This window comes from Pholcus phalangioides, unplaced genomic scaffold (assembly GCF_987345545.1).
Source record: "Pholcus phalangioides strain wild (caught in Gottingen) unplaced genomic scaffold, Ppha-v1.0 ptg000004l_1, whole genome shotgun sequence".
Taxonomy (NCBI): Eukaryota; Metazoa; Arthropoda; class Arachnida; order Araneae; family Pholcidae; genus Pholcus; species Pholcus phalangioides.
Window position 1 is genome coordinate 26,363,415 of NW_028301597.1, and position 25,975 is coordinate 26,389,389.

Sequence of the window (25,975 nt, forward strand, 5' to 3'; positions counted from 1 at the left end):
AAAACTTATGGGAGCGCCAGTAATGCGAGTTTCAGAAAAATTCAGAAATGAGCTGTTAATCATACACCCTGCATTTTAAAGGACCCTCTTTTACATATTTTAAATGATTTGCTTTCGTGCAGTGTCATCTATCGATAAAAATTTCGTTGGTGGGAGGGACGGCATAGTATGAAATAGGTTGAAGATCACTGTGTTAATATGTTAGATATTTAATGGATATGAGATGAAGCGGTTGTTATAAATAGGTCTAACGGGTTTTTTAAATCTAATAGTGATATCGTATGAAACTGGTATACAGGGTGTCCTGTAAGTGCTGCAAAGTTTCTCCACAGAGAGCAGGCATGCCTTCAACAATATACTGACAAAACATGGAAATTCAAGCCTTTCCATCTTTACTTCAGAAAATGGAAGCCAGATGACAGCATGAACACAAAACAAGCGCAACTCGACAACATAAATACGTTATAGGGCTACACATACACTCACAACACACATCCCGGCATGTGCCGATTCGTTAGAAATTCCGTTAAGGAATGTGTGCGAGGTGCATGTTCGGTTAAGAAGTAGTGCTTTCGGTAAGTGCTAACGCGGGCTTTATCTCATCAACCGTCTGTAGTAGAGGTATGATTCCAATTTGAAAAATGCTCAAAAGGCGTTCAAAACTTAACCTGTATCATTTTTGAAAGTTAAAATACAGCGTGTAACAAAATATAAAAAAAAAATCTAAATTTTTATATGGTTCCCCCTGTTCTCTAACTTCCAATTAGAAAGTTGTTGCCCTGTTTCTCCTGAGCCTAACAAAAAAAATGATTCCAAGTTTCTAAGAGGTATTCGAATTCAAAAATCGGAGAAAAGTTGGGAAAGGACATCATAAATTAGGGAAAAGAGCGTTGTACGTTAGCTTTTTCCTGTTAGATTTTTATACACAGTATTTCCACTCTCAAAACTGGTAGAGGATAACTTTTGAACGCTTTTAGAGCATTTTTTAAATTGGAATCATACGTCTACGACGGACGGTTGATGAGATAAAGGCCGCGTTAGCACTACAGGACACCCTGTATAATTAATACATATCTCCCGGACAGTACGGACGTTTAAATGTCTTCCAAAGATGTATCGCGTGTGTTTTTATTCCGTCTACACAAAATACGAACAAATATTTTTCCGTGTTTGCGTGACATGTTAAACAAAGAAAAACGCATGAAGTAGGTGGGGAAAATGCTTGAAACAGGCATTTTTATAGTAGCGCGTATTCAGTTTAGTGGTTTCGTGTGCTTCCCCTCTCTCATGCACTTCACACACAAATACATTATGTACACATAATCCAATTTATGAACACGGAAAAAGTGTCCCGATGGCCACTTATTATCATTACTATTGTATAAGTATTCTCGAAATTTCTAGTATCAGAGGAGGAAGAACTCCACTGAAAATGATATCGAGTATACACGCGTGATGAATATTTTATCATACACGTTCTTTTATAAAAGTTTATCGGTCGTTTCTGGATGGTCATGCATTCATGAAGTCCGTGCCGGGGTGAACGACGCATAGCATCGATCGAGGCGATTCGAAAACTCTCTCACATACTACACGCTCTTCAGTTCGATGCTGATAGTGTCTAGACATCATTATATAGAATCACGACTCGTACTTCCCACCGTTGAAGTGTGGTGTGCGTAACATACAGTGTCTGGGCACTGTCAATACGATCTCGCATCGGCATAAATAACTGGCAAATCTTCAGTACGGTATTTTTGAATGTGAGAGATGACTACACGGACAGTCTCCCACTCAGCAGCTGTGGTGGTCTAGTGGTCAAGATTTAACGAATCGAAAATCCGTTAAATCTTTCAGCGGGATTTTTTATTAGCTATTCAAGTACATCAGCCGCTGTGGTGGTCGAGTGGTTATAGTGACGGAGTCGCGATGCGAGGATCCGGGTTCGAACCCCACAGTGGTGGTCGGCTGAAGTTGGTTTTCCTTCAAGGCGAGCCGATCTCCCCGTTAAAAAGTCTCGCCACACAGAGCAACAGTCCTACAACGATAAATCATTCAATCATAACACTTCACTCACAGTTAGAAAAACTGGAGGCAGATGGCAGCACTACACATAACAAGCATTACACAGAAACAAACTTTACGTCAGGTTGCACTGCACGTACACGGACATTCCCGCATGTACCGAAAATCCGTTAAATCTTTAGCGGGATTTGGTGGTATGGTTCGTTGGGGGGTTCCGCGGGGGGGGGGGTGCATGTGTGGTGTAGCAGTAGTAGGTAGGGCCTCCAAAAAATGGCTCGGGGATCCATGATGTTCTTAAGTCAGCCACCTCGTTGGGCAATTTGCCTGTTGTATTTGTATCTCTTTTACAAAGCTGTACATTCCCTGAGACCATCCACTTACAAAAAAAAAGTTGAAGTTGCCTCGGAGTCTTTCAATTTCCAAAGGTTGATAATACAACAGGCAAAATAACCGGCCGAGTTATTTGCTTCCGAATTCACTAGATAGATGGTAGCACCTCTTCAAACGCACAACGGGTGTTCCACAGAAACAAATTTCACGTTAGATACATAACTGATGCACAGCACATTTCGACATCCACGTATTCGTTAGAAATGCCTTAATGAAAATTTCCCCGCAATTTTCCCCTAAATTTCTTCAACATTTAATGTTGAGGCATTGAAGTGCATGAGCAGATATAGTTGTAGTTATAGCCTTCCGAAGGTTGAGAATCCCTGTACTAGACTAGTATCAGCACTGAACAATCCAAAAGTGACTTTTGTGTGTGTCATCATAACCTCTTCGCTCCAAAGGTACACGCTTTCAACGGTTTTAAGTACTTTTTTCAAGTTAAGACCTGAGGTACACGTATCTAACTCAAATGGTGCAAGTAAAGGTATCGACTCAAATTGATTGATTAATTTGCTTTCTTTCGTTCAAACCAAGCACAAATCAGGTCTATCGCAATGAGCAATTTACTGCCGTAACTGTAATAAACTGTAACTGTAATAAATTAACTATCATTTCTTTTTTCTTTTTAAAGGACATTTTCACGTTCCACATTGAGAAAACAGCTTTACAAAATATCTGGGCTTATCATTGCTAAAATAAAAGCATTTTTAAGAAGGTGAGATACACAGTAAGAGCTCGTTACAACGAGTACGGCTTATAAAGAGAATTTCGATATTACGAGTAATTCGCAAGTGATTGTCAAAGTTAATGTTAAAGATATAAACAATATCTACTTATAGCGAGTTATTTATGGGTGAAAATCAAAACACATTCGCTATAACGGCAGTGGAAATTCTCAAAAAGCGCATGTTTTCCGTTTCATTTCTTTAAGAATAATACATAAAATGTATTCGAAAAAGAGTGACATTTTCTTTTAAAAATCTCTTCGACGTAGGTATTCATAGAAGTCGTACGTCAGTACCTCCCCATAGATAAGAAGACCACATTCTGAAACTTATTTTCTTGTTATTTATCTAGAAGATGGGTAAAACACATCATTTTATCTGTAGATGTATTGGTAGGGCAGTTGGGGCACGACCTCTGATATTAACATCGTTGTTATTTCTCCTTGAAACCCCCCCCCCCCTCTTGGAATCTTCCAAAACTGGACGCGAGGCAAACAGGTCATTCTCTCTGCCTTAAATGTTATTGGACATTTTTTATAGTGCGAAGAATACTCCAGTTGCAAAAACCGCTACAATCCACAAAGTGTAAAATTTTGTTATTCAGGGTGATTAGGGTGATTATAATTGAAGTTCTGGTGTACTCTGAGCAGTTTTTCTCAAAGCCGTTTCTCAAAAACTGCGTATCCGAATGCAGTCAGATTCTTAGGATATCTTAATGAGACTATGGTGATGGTGCCACAAGCACTCAACACCACACATTTTCGTCTCCACAGCTTTACACACTAGTCCAAGCGTGTTCATTCGTACAGACGCTATGAGAAAGCCATTTCAAGCTCCGTACGAAGGTCCATACCTAGAAAACAGAGCAGTATTACACTCTGTTAGGTTGAACGCCAAATTGAGAAACATCTCCATACACCAGATTGAAACCCTGTTTCACCGAATGCTCCGACTACCGCACATCTCAACTCACTGGAGGTCCTGACGACAAACGGGTGCCTCATCCGGGGCCTGAACGGTGCCTTCATTCAAAGAAAAGAGTCCATTTTTCCCCGACAGTGTGTGGCTCACGCTAATGAACCAATACTTCCACGACAGACTCGTTCCGGGAGAACAGTCAAACTTCCTTCTCGATACGTATCGCTCTCTTCTGTTCCCCAGAGAGGGAGTAATGTAGTGTCTCCCCCGCCACAGCATATATAATTGTTTATTTTCTCCTTGTGGCAACACCACAGAAATCACCAAGTCAAAGCCGTCCGGTCTCTATCTGTTAGTTGTTTTACATTGTTCCTCTCATCTATGCACATGTCCCTGCTCTCCTGTTACTCGTTTTAATTTACATTGTTCATATATAACTAAATTATTGTTATGTTACTCAATAAAATGTTTCGCGTATTGTAGTTAAACTAAAAGCCAGCTCCCTTGACTATAAGACCATGGGAGAGAGATTTATGAAATAAAAAAATAGTTCAATTTTCTACCACCAGGTAAAAAAAATTGCGCTTTTTTTATTGCATTTTACATTTTCCCACGGTCCATATAGCGTATATACCTTGTTTCAATGGACAACGTTAATCAGAACGGGCGCTATATAGGTCTGAGTAGTTTCAGTATACTGACACTACTCCGACTTATGTAGCTCCCGTTTTGAAGGACGCATTCCATTGAAACTTAGTATATACGCTATATGTTCCATGGGGGGGGAAGGAAAATTCAATTTTAAAAAAGAGGCACTTTTTCACCTGGTGGTCGAAAATTAAACTTTTTATTTTTTTATTTCATGAATCTTTTTCCCATGGTCTCATTAGCATATCCTAAAACTTTGGCTGTACTCGGAAAAGCACTTTTGAGAGGGAAAACTACTCAGAGTACGGGAACTTTAATTAGAATCAAACATCCTGTACGCATAGACAGTTTGCTTTACATGCATATTTCAGCGAAAGTAGTCCAAAAGAAAAAGAAAGGCATAAATTTACCTAGTTTTTTTTTTTCCATACAGTGCAAAAACTAAAATTCTTATACAACGAGAAGGCCATTATAACGACAATTTTTCCTATGATTGTGAACTGTCGTTACAACGGACTTATACTGCATTTATTCAATGCCGATGAGAGAGAGAGGTTTAATGGCAGGTCTTTATCAACCGTCTAACGTGCACCCTCTCATTACCTAATTTAGCGATCGGCCTCCATTCTTTGCGACCCAGCAACTAGAAAATAATTTCATTCCATTCGAGTAGCACCGATTAGGCCTAATTCGGGCAAAGCAGCCTCGAAGACGACGCAGGAAATCGATTCATGCACGAGTATAAGCATCATTGAATTATTTGTTATTCCGACTGGAAATACACTCGCAGATACTTTTGGGTACTTCTCGTTTTTATAGCCATTAAGAGACTAGACTTAATGTCTAGTGAAGTGGAGAGAGAGAGAGAGAGAGAGAAGTGATAGTATTATTATTATTTTAATATAAAAACGAGTGTCGATATATCGATCGCGTGATAACCTGTAACTAAGAGCGGGTAACCCATCGGTAAAAAAAAAAATGGAATAACCTCATGTGGTACGTGCAGCATGTGCAGCGTGCACTCGACGTCCGATCCATTGGGGGGAGTCTAAAGCACGCAAGCGCTAGAAAAGCGTGTACTTATACACTCTCTCTCTCTCTCGAACCAAAAATAGTATCTATTACGCAGAGTAATTTATTTCTCGTCAGAGAGGAAAAGTTTAGGTAGAAGTATTTTTTTTTTCCGGGTCTGTACCATTCTACACTGTGACGGGGGGAGTAGGATTGGGTTTATTACAAGTAAAGTTATATTTAAGGGTTGGGCCACATAACACACACACACACACACCATATCAACCGATGACAGCAGGTAGAACGCGCCTCTCCCTCTATCGATACCTTTGCCGTGTATCTAGAGGGATACACATACCCATTGAAAGCAGCATTTAACGCATACTCTGGAATCGATATTCCTCGCTGAAACGATGATGAATTTTTAAAGATGACGTGACAGAGATGCAAAAGAAAACGATGTTTTCTCCAGTCCTTGCCCCAAGATCTCTTTTCATCGATTTCTAGTTGTTCTGCCATGTCGGTTAGTAGGACACGTTGGCGTCATGTGTGGTATGACACTAAGATAACATCATAGATATAACGGATATAATTATTATAATCCGGATTCTAATCTTTGTGGTTATTAACTATTGGAACCGTAAATTGCTAAAAGTTTGAAAGGCTTTCAGAAATTTCAATCTTTTTTGTATTTTAAGTACATGCATGTCGTCTTTGTTAATCACAGGGATGATTGGATTGGTATTGGTTTCTTGCCCATTGAAATAGTTGTATATTTGTTCGATCTTCCAAGAAGGTCATCGGATTTTGTTCTTATTAGACCAAGAGTTCTTAAAATACGGGTAGGGTTCAAATCCATTAAAAGTCAGCGATTCTTGAGCTATGGATTAAGACTTAATTCGCAGGTGCTCAGTCCTGTTATAAATTCACTTATTGCGTCACCGGTTTCACTAATTTCGAAAAACAAACAGTCCCATAGGTCATGAAGCTGATCTTGTTGCTGATTTTGGGTCACGGTCGAAAAAGGTTAAGAACCCTTGAGTTTTACTGTAATTGGGGGTTCGAGTTGATTAGATCGAAAAGTGATGAGAGTCCTCAATAACAAAATTTTCGTATCACAATATATCATTGAAGTAAATTACTTACGCCTGAAGGCAGAGATCCCAATGTCCCATTGGTTCAAAAACTATTAGAGCAGCCAATCCCACGCAATGTTCTTCAAGTTAGTCTCTTAGACAGATCTTTGTTATTTCAGATGTTTTATGGTGGAACGTGACAGGTGTGGACTGTGCGAGAAGATTGATGAAGAAAATTTGTGGTCTGGCATTATCAAGTGAAATCATTGCACCCCTCACTCAACATTTTAAAGCATATGTTCTTTATGGCACGAGACTACATTATTTTACAATAGGTCTGACTTGACGATGGCTCCCTCCGTGTTCAAAAGAATCAATCAGCAGCTGTTCATGATCATCAAAGGAACTACTGATTCAGTTCCTTCGTCATTGACAAAGGTGGCCGGGCCGAAGCTGTTAGAGTGAACCAGATGGACCGCCTACTGGTACTTAACAACGCGTAATGTCATGCTTAAGTGGATAACCAAGTGATACGTAACATCATTCTGCGTAATATAAGTCACACCACTTGAGTTTTGAAAAGCATGCGACTGCGCTTTTCTTTCTGCAGTCTCTGCACACCTTTCATTTTATCACACTTGCCATAATTAGATGGATATACGCTGCATGGCCAGGACAAGTCCAAATATATTGGACTGTACATTCTGTGAAAGACTTCGGAGGAAGTATTGTGATCCCCGTTATTTTTGTGAAGCTGTGATGCCGGACTACTGAACCATGGTCAGCAATACAGAGCAGGAACAGAACTTATTCAGTGAAGTCTATGAAAGGGATAGCATATTCCAGGATGAAAATTATCTCGAACTGTGAAGAAGTGATTCAACGAGCATGAAGCATCATTCAAACACTTGGATTAGCAGTCACCAAATCCCGACAGTACAACCAAGAGTGTATAGAACTTGTTGTAGAGGAAAGTAAAAAGCCGTTCGCTGTTTCTCTTGATGCGCCAAGGATCTCACTTTTAGTGCCAAGAGGGTGGACATTTCATAATTGTCGCTTCATTTTCGTGTTATATGGTTTGTTTAATAGTACAAAATGAGACTTTTTGACGGCGCCAATTCGTTTCGTCTGATTCGATGGAAGTTGAGCATCACCCCCCCCCCTCCTTTTATATTTTGTTTATGAAGTTAACTTTATTTGAATGTATAATATGACCTAATGATAGTAGGTAAATATATAAACTTTGTAGTCATTGCATAATATGTATCTGGAAACGGTCGCATAATATATCGTTTGTAAAGTATTGTGATTTTCCTGTCATTTCAGCATAACCAAACGGACAGCTATAGGACAGCGGTTGTGGAAAACAATCCAGTCGAAAATGCCACTGCCAAGCCTCCTTCGAACAGCAGCAGCCAGCCCAAGCGGACCACTGTCCGCAAGGGCAAGAAGGGCAAACCCGATCTCAATGAACTCAAGAGGGAGGTCGATATGGTAAGAAACGTCAATTTCGTTGAGCACACTCTCAAAGAAATCGCATATAGGGGTAATATTGCCGAGGATTCGCTGTTCCATGACATCTGTTGATGTTAACCTTCACTAAGGCAACTCTAACATGACCAGATGACCATTATCACGCTGAATACATAAACAAATCCGTGTAAAAGGAAGTGTTTCCAAGAACAGAGCATTGAACTTGTGTTTTTTGGAAACGTGACAGCATACATTAAGTACACCACGAGCAACTGGTGTGTGTGTTATTTAACGTGATTCGAATACACATAGTAAGTAATTCGAGATGAAGGGGGGGGGGAGAAAAATAGCATAACAAAACCAAATATCTGGATATGATCCAGAAACAAAATGTAGTCTATTCATTCCAGTAGCTGATTTACTTGTAAAAACAACAAGAAATGGAACCGTTCCAAGGTCTACTATGAGATGGTCATCTGTTGCTTTAATGTTACATAAATAATGTCTTCATTCATTTCAATGACGAGACGGGGGAAATATTAACTTCAAATTACAACACAAACAGTTTTTTTATGATATTGCTATAGAAGCTCATCCTTGACATGATAATCAGAACATTTTTATTTTTGGGACACATTTCAAAATAGACAGGGTGTCCCAAAAATAATAATGAGAGATTTATGCACGCTACGCACAAATAATTTTTGTAATGAAATCTGAGGTCGCAAATTATTTTTATATTCAGCGCACTGGCACCAAAAAAAGGGATCGGGTTTTTTTTTCCTACAGTAACCCTAGGAGTGAGAGGGAAAAATATATTCTCCACACACACACATAATATCGTTAGAGAAAGAGAGAGAAAAGGGAAAGGTGGGGGGGGGACCGATATTCCCCCACCCCGTAATTGCCTGTCACTGGAAGGAAGAAATTGACCTGTTATTCCTCGTGATGTGAACAAGGTTGTCATATTATGGCGACTTCTGAAGTGGGATATAATATGCACGCATCTTCCCCCAATAACTGAAATGCAACCCTGAGGGTTCAATTGGAAAAGGCATTCGTTTAGAACGTGTAATATAAGAACGTTTTTAGACGTGTAATATCACCCCCTGACTGTTGGTGGCATAAAAAATGTCTGTCATTTATTTATCTATTAATTCATGTTTTTATACTGTTATTACTCTCTAGGACGAACATAAAATTCCCTTGCCAGAGCTTTATGCGAGGCTGGGCTCAAATCCTGACACGGTGAGTTGGTTTTTAATTGTTATCAAGGTGTTTGATCTCAAAGCGTCTTAGTATCTAAATTGTTTTTAACCGTTATATCGTAACTGGGTTACATATGCATCCAGAGGCGGATTTAACGGCGGGCGCACCAGGCGCTGAAAAACCAAAACTTCACACTTTCTTCTAATTTACGGAACCCAATATTTTATTTTGCGCCCGGGGCCTCGACCGACTTCAATCCGCCACTGCCTGCATCCCTCCATTAGACGTAGAATTTGAATGCATGCATGTCTAAAAGACAGGTCAACTCCATGGGATGCAACACCTCTTCGTTTTCAACGAGCATCCATTTCTCAAAATATTTTCTGATCCTTCGCTAAGAACCAAAAAAAATTTTGCTGATCTTAAGAATCGGTCCCAATTAAAACTCCTTCTAACCAGATCATGGCCCGCCGCTCTGTCTCAATGAATAGAGATATAAGCAAATGATTGAAGACCCACCTGGTGGGGGGGGAGGAAAAATTGCTGTGGCTGCCACCAGTGAGAACCGAACTCACGACCGCTTGTGTACAAGACCAGTGCTCTAACTACTGAGCCATCATCATAGGCTGTGCCCCAATTTTTGGACAAACCGCTCTCTAAAGATGAGGAGATGATACTAAGGCCATATAATAAGGGCTGTATAATGACGCAAGCTGTATAATGACTGGAGCAACACCATCTATAGCAAAAAACCTCCGCGCGGAGCTCGTGACGTCACTGAAGAAGGTCATTTCACCTATAGCCATTGGATATACTACAAAAAAGGGTAAAAATGGCGCATGCATCGGCCTGCTATATCCAATGGCTATAGGTGAGATGACCTTCTTCAGTGACATCACAAGTTTCGCGCGGAGGCCTTCTGCTATAGATGGTGTTGACCGGTGTCGCGTTACCAGCTGACGTCATCACCCTGGCAGAACCGGTTAGTTACCATTTGCTACCCTGGTGTTTCATAGTCACGTTTCAGTTAAAAAATATTGGAGCAGAGACGTCACGTACATTATCCGAGACCCACGCCCACTGAGCCAAGGCTGCAAGAGCGACTTCAAAGGGGTGGGACAGCCATTAGTATACAGCCTTAAGGTGATACACCCCCCCCACTCCCTCATGGGAGAGGCAATACCTGCTCCTAATTTGTTCCCTACGAAGGAAAAAAGTCGTCGAGCAGGTACCAGAACTTCCAACGCTACCTTAATGTTGCACATGTAAACGGGACTATGATCGATTACTCCGTGGCACAAATAATAAGTGCAAGTTAACAAATACAGTCAAACCCCGCTGTAGCACCACCCCCTTCCTCCCCCCCCCCCTTTAGCGCCGACCCCGACAATTTTCCAGTGAACAGATCTCCCATGTATAGGGATTACACACGTTAATTTGTGATTCAATATAACGCCAAACTCGTTATAGCGCCAGAAATCTGCGGCAAAAATGATAGCACTACATCGGGGTTTCACTGTAATGAACATTTTTAATAAGATAAAATGGGAGTACAACTGATAAGCGACTGACAGTTACAACATGACAAAGCATACTGAACGAACACAATACAAGCACACACATATTGGAAAGCCACGAGAGCACGCGAGATCTCTCGTGACCGCAGAAAGAGAGAGCACGCGCGCGCGAAGCAACCTATATATTTTAGAAACCTTGCGATACAACGTCTATTTCGAGATCGTATTGCGTCACCACATATTCCTACACCATCTATACGTCATTTATATAATTTCGTGTGAATAAAGCAGTTCAAATCATTGGAGGATGATCGAGCAGGTCACTTAAGGTCATCCTCTAAAAGTGATGGGTGCGGTTTAAGGGTTGAAAGGAGCTCAAAATGGTTAATAATTCAGTGTCCATTTGTTTACGTTGCAGGGTCTAACACAGAGCCAAGCGAAGAAGATATACGAGAGGGACGGGCCAAACGCCTTGTCTCCTCCCAAGAAAACTCCAGAATGGGTGAAATTCTGCAAGAACCTCTTCGGTGGTTTCGCCCTGCTACTGTGGATTGGAGCGGTCCTGTGCTTCGTTGCTTACTCCATCCAAGCGGGAACATTCGAAGAGCCCCCAGACGACAATGTATGACAATATATTCGTTTTGAACTCTACTTCATTTTTTTTTTAAATTACTTACTGATCAATGTTTCAGTTTTGATAACTTGCTGCAAGCCTAGTGATAAAACTTTCCAACCGAGAGCGCTCACGTGATGCATTATTTCCTATAAGCAGTTTCCCTTTCCAGAACTAGTTTGTTTGAATGGTACTTTTGAAGCAATTGAACTGAATCAAAAAAATTATCTTAACAACCATAATTCATTCTTGGTATAATATCTCCAATTTTCTCTTCTGCATTCACAATAATAACGTCATCTTTCCGCGTCCCTTGCTATCCACAATAGCGTTATCGATCGACCGACCGCTGCAGCGTCGTCCGTCTCTCTGATGATATGAGTCGAAGCCACATACCAATCTCTTCGCCAGGATCTCTATCTGACAAGTCTTACGCTTTTGTTCGGTCAGACTTGCTTTGTTATGTATGAAGACCGAAAACAAAGAAGTTATAGACTTTCGCCTTGATGTGCAGAGGAAAAAGGGGGCGCCGATGATATGATGAGAGATAGCGGAATTCTTCAAGGTCCTTCACGAGATTGTTCAGAGCTTCTCGACCATTCTACGACCGTAGAAAATCGTCGGATTCCAACTTCTCGTCCTTTGGCATTCCAACAAGGAGAAAGGAATAAACAAAAAAACATGCTCATTTATTATGATCCTATTGCCAAAACATACATGGATTTTCTGCTCAATAGTCATTTCCAATTTAACCTCAGGGAATCCTTATTATAAGAGAATACTGATATTTTACCCTTTAACCCCTTAAAGATCAGGGACGAGTTATCTCGTCCGAACGCAAATGGAATGATTTCATCCCAGTTCACCTATTTTTTAACCTCTTTTCTCATCATCCCGAAACTTCGTTATGATCCACAGCACGGAAAAGTTGTTTTTTATTCCCTTCTCCGTTCTATTTATCCCTGTTTAGCGATTTTTTCAATCCACATATAATTCATCTTTCTACTATATATTTATAAGAAAGAGCGAAAGAGAAAAAATAAGTGAGATGGTGAGAAAGTGAAAATGTGCGGATGAAAGTGAAATACAAACATATGTTACTGCCAATGCTTGAAGTGTGGCCAATTCGGAAATGGCTGAGAGGTTTGGTTCAAATTCGATTTTCAGAGATCATTCGGGCTTTTGCCGGCCAATTCGTAAAGTGCACGTATAACGATGTATTATGTATATATATTATGTATAAATATATTTTATACGTATGTATAACGTATAAAATATATTTCGTATAACGAGCACGTTGGCGGAACGAATTAAGCTCGTTAACCGAAGTTCCACTGTATATATACTGCCTGCAAACTAATATTGTCCCCCCCTTCTATGTCTAACATACAAACAAGGAAACCAGTTTTATCGCAGATACTTCAAATACAGATAATCCAAATTTATTGCCAAAAGCCTGTACGTAAGGGGTTGGCAACATTCACGACTGTAAAGTTGATTTCTCAGTGGAACATTTTTCCTTTATACCCGTTAGTTTGCAACTGGTGAAAATTGAAGCCTGCTTCATTAAAAAAGGTATGGCAATTTAAAGGGGGGGTTTAGTGATTTCTGCTACTCCGCTTAAAGAGAGATTTATTAATGATTGAACATATTGATTTACCTCAGCAAAAGATAGAATATTGATATATCCCCAAAAAGATAAAATATTGATATATCCCCAAAAAGATAAAATATTGATATATCCCCAAAAAGATAAAATATTGATATATCCCCAAAAAGATAAAATATTGATATATCCCCAAAAAGATAAAATATTGATATATCCCCAAAAAGATAAAATATTGATATATCCCCAAAAAGATAAAATATCGATGTATCCTCAGAAAGATAAATAATTTTTTATTAATGATTTCACCCATAATATGTTTGCATATTCAAATGTATTTTCGTTTTATTTTTCACGATGTCTTTTCCAGCTGTACCTGGGCATCGTATTGTCTGTTGTAGTGATCGTTACCGGATGTTTCTCCTATTACCAAGAAGCCAGAAGCTCTAAGATCATGGAATCTTTCAAAAACATGGTTCCTCAAGTAAGTAATAATAATAACAACCTACATATATAACGTCTATAAAACTCGTCAAAAGCGGGAGGTAGTTAATGCTTCCTTGAGGATAATCTCGTCAGGAATTTTCTCCGTTCGGATATAATGACTTCGTTAAGACAACAGTTACGGTGCAGGTTAAGCCGCGAGTAATAAGAACTGGCCCTGAACAAGCTCGGCTTTCATACTCGGATGCCTAAATCTAGTCTAGATATTATCTTTTAGAGCCTTGATGTCCAATCCCTTGTTAATGAAACTTAAGGAAAGATTGAGCTAACTTTACGTGGGCGTGTATTCCTCCAATAAAGTGTAATCAGCTTCGGTGGGAGAATGGATGTTTCTTCTCGGATTTTGTAAAGGCTCACGTTACATCTTTGAACAAATTTGGTGGTTGACGGGGACTATTGGGAGGACTTTCGGGTTAACTTTTTTTAGTTGAGAAGTTGGAAGTAAATTATAATTTATACTTATGCGTTTTTCCATCAGAATAACGTGAAAAACGTCCTCTAAATTTTCTCATCACCCCTCTGTCTGATGCTCATGGTCCTATCGCAGTTTTTTCTAACCCAGAGATTCTGATCACCTTCGTCTCTATGTCGTAACCAGAAAACACTAGACCACTGAAGACTGAGGACCTCAAGTTTGAGCCATGTTGCTTTAGAGCAGTGTTTCTCAACCGCCAGGTCCTGACATCAGTCAAACCGAGCCGTGAGTGGTTCACTGTTTCATTTTTACTCATTTATTTCCCATTAGTTGTGTATATGACCTGGCTTTCCACTCACAAAGTAGAGATAAACCGGACTGCTGGCTTCCAGAGGTTGAGAATCCACTGCTTCAGAGCAATAATTCTTGACCTTTTATGTTCCACAGACCCCCTCCCACTTGCACCGAAAAAATGGAGGCTATGGACTCCTCAACGGATTGTTCGTAGAAACACAAAACTGGCCTTTTGTGTTTCACAGGCTCTTCTCGCCGAAAGGATGAAGGTTAGGCCATCTGCCTGCTAATAAGACGAAGGCCACGGCTCCCTTTACAAAATAATATTTAACACATGACAGAGGGACAGAGGCGTACGAAGAGAGGGGCACATGAGGTTCGTGCCCCCCCCCCCCCAAAGACAATCAAAGATTTGGAGTATTTTTTAAATATCTTTGTAAAAGAACTAAAATTTCAAAATAAAATACCTTTAAAGATAATTTGTTTCGAAATTTTAGTTAGACAACCCATAAATACATGTTGTCTTAATCAATTTCTGTTAAATTAAACAGCTTTTTTGAAAGCTACTAACTGAAAATTCTCAGAAAGAAGTTCCAGGGGGGCACCCCCCCCCCCCAAATCCAGTATGCCCTCCTCCAAAGGTCAATCCTACGTCCCTGCCACACAATAATGTAAAAACAAAATTTAAATGTTTTATCATCACATACATCCGAAACCTTTCCAAGGACCCCCACGTGTTGTATGCGTGGCCCTAACGTATTTATGTTGTCAGAGTTGTGCTTGTCTGTCTTCCATATTTTGAAGAGAAATTGGCAAATGCTTCAATTTTCATGTTATGTAAGTATCGTGTTGAAGTCTCTGCGGAGACCTGCCCTCTTTTTCCAAATGGTATACCGGCTCGCATTCGCGACTCGAAGTTGGATAGAAAACAAACCTCAGCCGACCCACCACTGTGTCATCAACGGGACTCCAGCCTGGGTCCTCATGTTGGGAGTAAAGCACGATACCTTCAATTGAGTTATGAGGATTTGAAAGAATCGACTTAGAACGAAATCTGTATGTTCTCGTGGTGAAGTCGAGTAATGATGGAGTCGTGAGAAGATGCGGATATAGCTCCAAGTCAATTCCTTCAAATCCTCATAAGTCAATGGAGCGCCATCTCAGGGTTAGATCGGACAGGGACAGCCAACAACCTGTTTTGTTTACATGTATGGACCGTATATAAGGACGCAATCTGGACCTTAAAAATTGAAATTTAGACGTATCAGCAGAGTTTGAAAATTTAACGAATAGAAACATGCAAATTCTGAATGTAACAAGCTCACTCTAGTAACGCATAGTATACATGTGTTATGCTTTCATACTTAGATATTATGCATTCAATGACGGTGTTCCGTCAAAATGCGTAGACATAATATCGTTTTTTGTTTGTCCACAGTACGCCACTATCATAAGGGAAGGCCAGAAATACACTATCCCAGCCGAAGGTGTGGTCGTCGGAGACGTTGTCGAAGTGAAAGGTGGCGACAGAATCCCAGCGGACATCCGGATTATAAGTTCAAGCTCTTGCAAGGTGGACAATTCTTCGCTGACTGGAGAATCAGAGCCTCAGACCCGATCACCCGAATGCACGAATGAAAACCCTCTGGAAACCAGGAACCTCGCTTATTTCTCCACCAACTGCGTCGAAGGTGAATATCAGCGCAAATACCTTCTCACATCGCATGGTTTCAGCCTAAAAAAAAATTAGACCTAACGTGACCTTATAACCATATTTTACGGGACATTCCCCTTACTTTTCCGTAACTTTGACTGTTCCGGGGTTTTTTTTAATAAAAATATTCCATTCTTCCCATACTTTCAACTTGAATTTTCATTCTTAAAATTACACTAATGAAATATAGAATAAAAATAATTATATATATATTTGCCCCTCTATATAAATTATATTGTAATAATTATGACTAAAAATATGAATATTCATCTCACATGTTTGCCATTCCCCCCTCCCCCCCGAAAATTCACTTTAACTCACTGTGATTTGTGGTAGTGCTTCATTTCCCGCCATTGGTGATTTCTCATATAACAATAATTGACAACTCCACCCCCCCCCCTTGACATCAATTATGGCGACAACTGACGATTTTCCGTCGTTCTGTACTTGGGGTATTTTCTGTACTTTACTCGGAGAAATGTGGTCAGCCTAACTATGACTATAAATATGAATATTCATCTCACATATTTGTCATTTTTTTGGACTTTTTTCGTGCAATACATTTCAGTACACTGTGATTTGCAATACAGATTCATTTACTGCCATTGGCGGTTCCTCGGTGATTTTAGAGGTAATGGGCAACGTTGCTCACCTTTGGTGACGATTGGCAATGTCTTGTATCTTACAGAAAAAATATGAGATTATCCTACTCACACTAAATTATCCCAAAAATTCCTTCGAAAAATTCTGAAAAAAAAATGAATTGATCAGTTCATCAGCCTCATTTCCCTTCATTGGCTGTTTCTCAGTTATTTTAGAGCAGTATTTCCCAAAGTGGGCAATATCGCCCCCCTTGTGGGCGATGGAATGGTCCAAGGAGCGATAGAAGCTACGCACTTAACATTGAATCCTATGGATTCACTTGAGTTGGGGGGGGGGGCGATGAGGGGGGAAAATTGCTGATGAAGGGGGCGATGGAACAAGGAGTTTGGGAAACTATGTTTTAGAGGTACATTCTAACCTTTGGGTGAAAATTGGCGATGTCCCGCATTTTTAGAGGGAATACGACCAGCCTACTCACACTGAAAAAAATATTGGGAAGAAAATTTAATTACAGTAATCGATTCATACATCAACCTGATTTACCGCCATTGGCGGTTTATCAGTGATTTTAGAGGTACTGTAATTAGCAACCTTTGCTCACCTTTGGTGAGAATTGGCGATGTCCCGTACTTTTTAGAGCAGGGATTCTTAACCTTTTTCAGGCGCGACCCAAAATAAATAACAAGATTACCTTTGCTACCCGTGGGACTGTCTGTCCTTCGAAATTAGTGAAACCAGTAAATCAGTAAGTGCATTTATAACAGGACTGAAAGTGGATTCGTACGACTCGTCTAGGATGCCCCTGCTAACCAAGCTTGGGTTGTGACCCATAGTTCAAAACCCTTAGCAGTAAGTGAATTCATACGGCCCTTCTCGGAAGCCCCTGTGAAGCAGAAGGTGTGGAACCCATAGCTCAATAACTCTTGGCTGTGTTAGTGGATTACTATGACTCATCTAAGGAAGATTGCAATCAAGATTGGGTCATAATCAAGAATCACGCTCAAGAATCCGTGACTGTAAGTGGATTTCAACGACTCGTCTCGCAAGCCCCTGTGAATCAAGTTTGGGTAGTGACCCATAGCTCAAAAAGCCTTGGCTGTAAGTAAATGCGTACGACCCTTCTCGGAAGCCCCTGCGAATCTGAAGGGGCGGGACCCATACCTCAAGATCCACCCCGGCTATTGGTAGATTTAAATCACCCATCTCAGAACTCCCTACGACCCAAAGAACCTCTATTTCAAAGAAAGCATGTTTGTGGTCTACTCACACAAAAAAATATTAAAGAAATTTCTTCGCAAAAGAAGTTGGATTAATTGATTATCATCATCAACCTGAATAAGCGTCAGGAACTCACCCGACAACTAATAACGCGTTTGTTTTTTGGCTTTGTATCATTTTTCGCCATCGGATTAAGAACCATTTATTTGAGCATTCGATAATTCTATACCATACTTTGTAGGTTTCATTATGTAGGTCAAAAATGAAAACAAAAAATCAGTAAGTATCCGTTCGTGATAGTTTTTCCTCCGCAGGAAGCCTTCAACATGGCTCTTGGACACCATTCTCTGCCCATCATGGGTGTGGTCACCGGAATCGTGACATGTATTGGCAGTAACATTATAACAAAGAAAAAAAAATGTCCATCCAATCACGATAGAGTGCCTCGATTCAAAATACCAAGTGAGGAAAAAAAAAAAATGAAAAGGCAAATTACGGCCTCGGGAAGTGAAAAGGATGGCTCGTGCATTGCCTATGAAAAGACAAGTCTATCTTTTGACATTCAAAGAAGACACTTCCACAAAGAATTCCAAAGACATATATAAATATTATTATGGTCACTTTGTCGTTGCCGCCCTCGCAAAATAAAAGTCACATGTGTGTGTGTGCCAACATTATTTATTTTCCTGAAAAAGATGGCATTTTATCGATTTTATGATGGTGCGATAGTTTCGGGCTTTTATTATCTGTCTACAGATAGCGATTAAGGTGCCAAAAATAAGGTGATTGAGTGTTTTTTGGAATTATCGATTACCCATGTATGAATATACTTGACCACTTGACTGTAAGCTCTAATTTTATACAATATAGCTTTTGCTTTATCAATTCTACGTCGGGTGGAATACATTTTGCCCCGAACTACTAATAACTTTTGTAATAAACTCATAAGTAGTAAGGGTAATCAGTTAACCAAGAATAAATGATGATTATTGTAGGAAACCTACTGTTATTACAAACATCGTTGGAAAAAACCAGCCATTACTAAAAAGATCGTTATGAACAACTAAAACATTTTGCGAAGCTAATTTTCAATGAAGTCATCGACCATAATTGCTAAACAATTTTTGGTAACCAGTGATTGATAACGAAAACAATATTTGAAATCATAGTTTTTAATCAATCATTACTGAAACCATTATTCCGAATAATTGTTTACCAGAACACATTGTCCGAAGCCAATTGTTAACGAAATCATCGTTGGAAACCAACAATCAGAACCAAAATTTATTTCAAGTGATTGTTGGTTACCAACAATCAACAAGCTTTACTTCAAATAGGACAGTCAGTGCCGACATTGTTGGAAATTCATTGGGATTAAAAACATTATTTCAAAATAATTAGAACCAATTTTATTTATTGGAAACCAATTATTACGAAGAGCATAGTTCTGAATCATTGTTAACTAGGAACATTGTTACAAAGATGATTGTTAACTTGAAACATTGTTAGAAAGCACATTGTTAACTTGAAACATTGTTAGAAAGCACATTGTTAACTTGAAACATTGTTAGAAAGCACATTGTTAACTTGAAACTATTACAAAGCCGACGTGAGAACAATACACACACACCTACGTTAACATTCCAACAGGAACCTCTAACGTATAGGGAGCATGTAGGAAAGCAGTCAAGCCTCCCACGGTGGACCAGAGTGCCCATCAAACCCAGAAACCCAACCCATTCCCCCCATGGCATCCGCCACAAAGCCCACCCGAAAAGTACGAGAAGGGACAGAGGTCCCAGATGCATAACAATTAGGGCGATAGCTGTAGAAAGCTGACTGTTATCTTGAAACATTGTTGAAAAGCTGATTGTTTGTGAAATCATTTTTGCAAAGCTGATTGTTTGTGAAATCATTGTTGCAAAGCTGATTGTTTGTGAAATCATTGTTGCAAAGCTGATTATTGAATCATTGTTGCAAAGCTGATTGTTGAATCATTGTTGCAAAGCTGATTGTTGAATCGTTGTTGCAAAGCTGATAACGAAATCAACCTTAGTCAATCAATCGTTGTTTGAAGCCAACAATCCGGATGAAAAACGTGATTTTAAATAAATAACTACCGAGAGAGAACAGTTATTACTGAAACCACCATTTTTTAAATCATTATCGACGAAAAAGAATTGTCCAGTTGTAGACGGAATCATTATCCAAGGCCAGTTGCTAAATCATTTGTGAAACTCCATTGGTATTGAAAACATTATTTCAAATCATTGAAAAGCCATTTATATTGAAAACATTATTTATTGAAAATATTGTTAAAGAGTACTCATTACTAAAACCCATCATTTTGAATCATTGTTAACTAAAACATTGCTCAAACAAAAGATTGTTAACGAAATCATTATTGAAAAACCATCAAGTTTTGTGGCATCATTTCTTACCACAAATCTTTGACGCATTGAATATTCTTCCATCGTGTCATCTATAGCCCACAGGTTTCCAACTGATGTTCCGCGGAACTCTGGGGTTCCGTATCAAACACCACGGAATCCCGGAAACCAGAGATCTTTCAAAGAAGAAAATTTTCTTATTACTGATACTCGCGAAGCTGATCTTTGTTTTGAATTTGAACGAGATAGTGTGATTTAAAAAAAATCCAGGCCAATTGGATTACAAATCAAGAAAGTGTGCAATCATGTGAGGGATCAAAGGAATGACTAGGTGAGCGAAGGACAAAAACAGTGACCTAGAGGGTGTGAAACTACATGAATTCCACAAAACGTATTGAGAAAGAGGAGTTATATAGCACAGTGCAATACACATCTAGATGCATGATTCAAGCATCGAAATTCAATTTTACTCCTCCAAATTTCGTTAAAGAGTGAAAATAACCCTTCAAATTTTGGAACTCATAATGAATAAACCCATAATATTGTGTACAGAGAGAAGAGTTATTTTTCATCTTTTCCTAAGATTTTTCCTGACATTATTCTGCTACAGCATCGATTATTCTGTCTACGTGCATTGGAGTTTTTGGTACATTCTGCTTCGGGGGGTAATACTATTTTATAAATGCTGTATATTTCTGAGTCTTCAATCGGATTGCAGGTGGACTAGTTCTGGTTAATATCGGTCTGTTGAAATTCTTGGGATGATAGGCTCATACGTTTTATTTTTACTGAAAGACAAATTCTACATCTTATGAATGATTTCTACATACGAAGGGATTCTGATTTTCATCATTCACGTTGTTTTACATTAATTACTTTTTAATTTTTTTATTTCAATATAATATTTTAAATTCAATATCCCCCACAAAGCGCCATTTTGATCAGTGTACTGCTTAGCTATACATGCACCCCGTACACATTCCTCAACGGAATTTCTAACGAATCGCTGCATGCCAGATGTGTACGTGTTGTGAACCTAACGTGCAGTTTCTTTCTGTGTAATGCTTGTTGTTTGCAGTGCTGCCATATGTCGTCAATTTTTCTAAATATGAGTGAAGCATAATGATTCGATATTTGTACCGTTGTGGGTCTGTAGGTGCTGCTCTCTATGGTGAGATTTTTTATCGAAGGGATTGGCTCGCATTCGCGCCTCGAAGTTAGTCACATGCTGTAAAACACAGCAAGTGCGAATCTGCGGAAAGATTTGGTATTCTGCCCTCAAAAAATGACGATCGTGAAGGGCATTATCTGTAATAGCCTTCAACGGAAAAAATTACTGAAATCATCGCGTAATATGGGGATATAAATTGGAGACAGGACATTGATGTACGGATTGTCCCGAAATAAACTGATAGTTCATAAAAATGGCTAGGCTAACGATGATAGAGTTATTGAAATTATTCTTTCAGGGGAGATTATTTGTGTCTTTACCAAATGTCACAAACAGGTAGCACTTAGACTTCTGAAGCTGTCTATCACCGAAAAGCGATGTTCTCGAAGTGTCCATCATCTTCCGCTATCGCAAGTCATGTACTGTATAAACGAAGTACGACATCAGCAATAACCTACAGGTCACTACTACTCGAACGAGGCTTCGCATTCATGACTGGAGTTTCGCTTAATTCCGAGAGTTTCCTTCGATTCTGAAAGTTCGTGGCTTCTTTTCATTACTCTCAAAGGAAGAGAGTCACATAGACGGAGATTCGGCAACTACGGTGGTCAATTTATTCGCATCCTTGCCAAACATAAAATGCCGTCCGCTGAGACATTTGTCAGAGACATTAGTATAATTACACAAGAAAGTGATTCCTGACCTCATTGAATCCTTCTAATCTCTTGCCAAAATAATTATCACTGTTTGCTTGCCATTCTATTATGAAAACCACCTGCTATCTATTTTTGGATACCCTGTGTATAGGCTGTAAACGTATATAAGAATTGCATGTATAACAATTATGTTCGTACAAAAACGCTGAATTTTTTACTTTGCTTTCATCCACGCAGGAACCGGAAGAGGAATCGTAATAAACACAGGAGACAGGACAGTGATGGGCCGCATAGCGAATCTGGCTTCAGGCCTGGAGATGGGAGACACGCCGATAGCCCGTGAGATCGCCCACTTCATCCATTTGATAACGGGAGTAGCCGTGTTCCTTGGCATGATCTTCTTCATCACGGCTTTCTTCCTGGGCTACCACTGGCTGGACGCCGTCATCTTCTTAATCGGAATCATCGTAGCCAACGTGCCAGAAGGTCTACTGGCTACCGTCACCGTAAGAATCAATTACACTGGATTCTTGTGTGAATCAGTATTTCCACTTTCCTTGATATCTCTCAATACGTAGACGTTATTTGGCGTCATCGGGACTTTTATAAAAGTTTCGTGTTTTCTGTCGTTTAAGGTATGTTTAACACTTACTGCCAAGAGGATGGCGCAAAAGAACTGCTTGGTCAAGAATCTGGAAGCCGTAGAGACATTAGGTTCGACATCGACTATCTGCTCGGACAAGACGGGAACCCTCACCCAAAACAGGATGACCGTCGCTCACATGTGGTTCGACAACCAGATCATAGAAGCTGATACCACCGAGGATCAATCAGGTGAAAATCTCGTGCTTCGCAATCAGAGGATTACGTTGATTGTTCACGATTGGATAAACAAATTGCTGATGGAAACCCAAGGCTGACTTGTCCACCATCTTTGTGCAAAGTGTGACGTCAATATTATCGCTACAGCTAATATCTGTTCCCTACGCTGTTGTTTTTTTAATGATTAGACTAGGGGTGACCAACCCACGGCACACGTGCCACAATTGGCACACCATGGTATCAAGAGTGGCACGCGAACACTTTTCAAAAGAGAAAAGAGAAATTCTACTCCATTTTTCAATCAAAGAAATTGTCTCGAACTTTTAAACAATCCTTTTCCCATGCTGGGATTATACTTTAAAAGTTTTGTAAAAGTTCTTTCGTAAAACTTGAAACGCAACCAATAGGAGGATCGTTTACATTCAACTGAATGTAACCAATGCTTATTGGTGGGTTTTTTTCAACATTTGTAAAAGATCTTTCACCAAACTTAATCCCGAACTTATGAATGATGGTCTTGTAAGCTACCAAACCTACATTTAGTACTATATTAAGTATATTAATTATATTACTATATTAAGCACTCTTAAAATAATAATTATGTGATGACTTTCTATTCGATGCAATTCTGTGCGGTTTTCCGTTATAGAGAAAAGCATAGTTGCTGAAAGAGTTTCAAGATCGTCCACATGGGGATCATGCATTGTATGATCCCCATGTGGACAACTACATTGTATATCCATGAATTCTAGGGGGGGGGGAAACGCTCATAGAAAGTTTATTGCCATAATTATGTCCTAAAATTAAAGCCCAATTAGCGTGACATTTTTAAGAAATACGACAGTCGAACAATATTTTGCAGGAACGGTGAGAATGCTCGTGTCCCTTAAAACTGGACGGACAATAATCTTGATTATGGTACGTCCGGGAAAAAGGTTGGTCACCCCTGGATTAGACAATACTTTCGCCATAAAACTAGTTTTTCCACCCCAAGATTGAAGGCAATGAGCAGATGAAGATAAACCGAAGCAGCCATTGCCTTAGATAAAGCGAATGAATGCGAATAGTTTCATGGGATAATTTTTGGAATCAGCTAATTAATTAATTTTCTCTTCATCTTAGTTTTGGTCCCGAAAGCTCTGAGCATTTTTCTTCTAAGTTTATTTGGTTATTGTGTGTTCGAGAGAGAGTTTACTTCATTTTTCTCCTTCCAACTTCAACTATTTTTCGAGTATTTTCGAAATTCTATCTGTTTCTACTTAACCTTTTGCGGTCCAGAGATTTTTTTCGGTGCTTGGTGCTTCATCGGTGCAGTTTGTACTTTACATCGCCTCTTCCGCAATGAGGAAAGCCCCCGAATGCGAAATATTGCATTGTTTGTATAGTTTACAAGTTCAGCTAAGAAGCCAAATTCACAGGGACCCTCCTGTCATCGTAAGGACTCGTAAGGATCGTAATAATGAAGTACCGGTTTTTCCTGATGTCGATTCCACCTCGACATAGATCCACAAAAGGTTAAGCTGATTTGAAGGCAAAAAATGAATTTAGGTGGCTTCTGACAGCTTTACTTCAGCGAGTGATTCCTACACAAAAAATTTCAAAGCCGTTGAAACAAACGAAAGTGAGATGTAGGATTTCTGATGAGCGTGGGTGTAATAAAACATACCATGCTATCCCATGGACTTTGTTCCCGATGACCAAAGAAAAATGTATTTCCCAATTATGTCACTCACTGAATCCCACATTCTATCAAAAAATTTATCAGACTACTTTTACAAATTTTTTTGTGCACCACACTTTTAGGAAGGTGTTTAGAATTTTTGCCGAAAAAAATTTACACACGCTACTATGTTGCCGGAAAGTATCCCACTTTCGAGCTACTTAGTAACATGTGTATCACGGGCCTGAATTTCCCCGGATTTAAAACTTCTTGAATCGATCAAAGCTAAACTTCTAATACACACGGAAGCATCATCACTCATATTTATAGAATTTTGAAAAGCATCACCTTCATTTTAGAAAATTTTAAAGGCATCTAGCACCGGAAATTCAACAGTCCATTAACCATATCGAACGCCATGTAGAAGAGATATTCTAACTAAACCGATTACTGTAAAAGCCAGACTGAAAACCTCTCAGTATAAATTTTTAACTTCCCCGTGTTTCTATAATCTTTCTTATTTTGATGTGATAGACAGAGAGAGACACGGCAGAGCAAGTTAAACGTGTGCACCTTTCAGTAAAAAGACTCGAAAATTTTGAAGGATGCTGGAATATTTCAATATGTAGGGTGTTTCACGAAGTTTTTACGAAAGAAATAAAATTTCCATAGGATTGTTGCTGAAATTAAAGTAAATCATGAAAATAAGCATCAGAGCAAAAAGAAGGAAATAGACGTTTGAGCTCCACTAAAATGTTCATTAGGGAGGATCTAAAAATTATCATTTTTTGTAACGATCTCCAATCAAAAATTCTCTATTATAATGAAGAAAATTGAACCCGTTACATCTGAATGAGAATTCGTCGAGATATCGACGACTAAAATTATCAATTTTTGTTACTCACAACGACTACAGTCGAACTTTGATAAAGCTAAGTCAAAAGTCACTGGGAAAAAAGTTCGAAATATCCAAAATTCGAATTATTCAACTAATCTACAAATTGCAATTTAATCGTCAACATTTACAAAAGGTTAATGATTATCAATTATTAAAATTTTACCACCAGTTACGAAACTTTCTTCCCAAATTTTAATAATTTATAAATGTAATAATTGATCTTAGCTGATACATTATTCCACTGTTCTGGAATCGTCATCACTACAGAATTTCTTGACCCTGTTCAAAGCCTACGGAAACTGTTCATGATCATCCGTTATGAAACTGTTTCCCAAAAATTTTGCTTATCATTGTCTTACGCTGTCAAGGGAATATACTTTCACTAACGTATTACAATCTGAACTTTTCGATATTTTTCA

General features: G+C 39.2%; 1 protein-coding gene across 2 annotated transcripts in view; it reads left to right on the forward strand.

The window, feature by feature from the left end:
* LOC149087004 (sodium/potassium-transporting ATPase subunit alpha-B-like) overlaps positions 1 to 25,975 on the forward strand; it is a 130,806-nt gene that overhangs the window by 80,349 nt on the left and 24,482 nt on the right. For both annotated transcript variants that reach the window (XM_089231222.1, XM_089231221.1), the window contains exons 2-8: positions 8,120 to 8,287; positions 9,455 to 9,514; positions 11,411 to 11,614; positions 13,582 to 13,695; positions 15,863 to 16,115; positions 22,414 to 22,682; positions 22,812 to 23,010. In XM_089231222.1, coding sequence (XP_089087348.1) covers positions 8,120 to 8,287; positions 9,455 to 9,514; positions 11,411 to 11,614; positions 13,582 to 13,695; positions 15,863 to 16,115; positions 22,414 to 22,682; positions 22,812 to 23,010 — 1,267 coding nt within the window. The remainder of the gene's footprint in view (positions 1 to 8,119; positions 8,288 to 9,454; positions 9,515 to 11,410; positions 11,615 to 13,581; positions 13,696 to 15,862; positions 16,116 to 22,413; positions 22,683 to 22,811; positions 23,011 to 25,975) is intronic.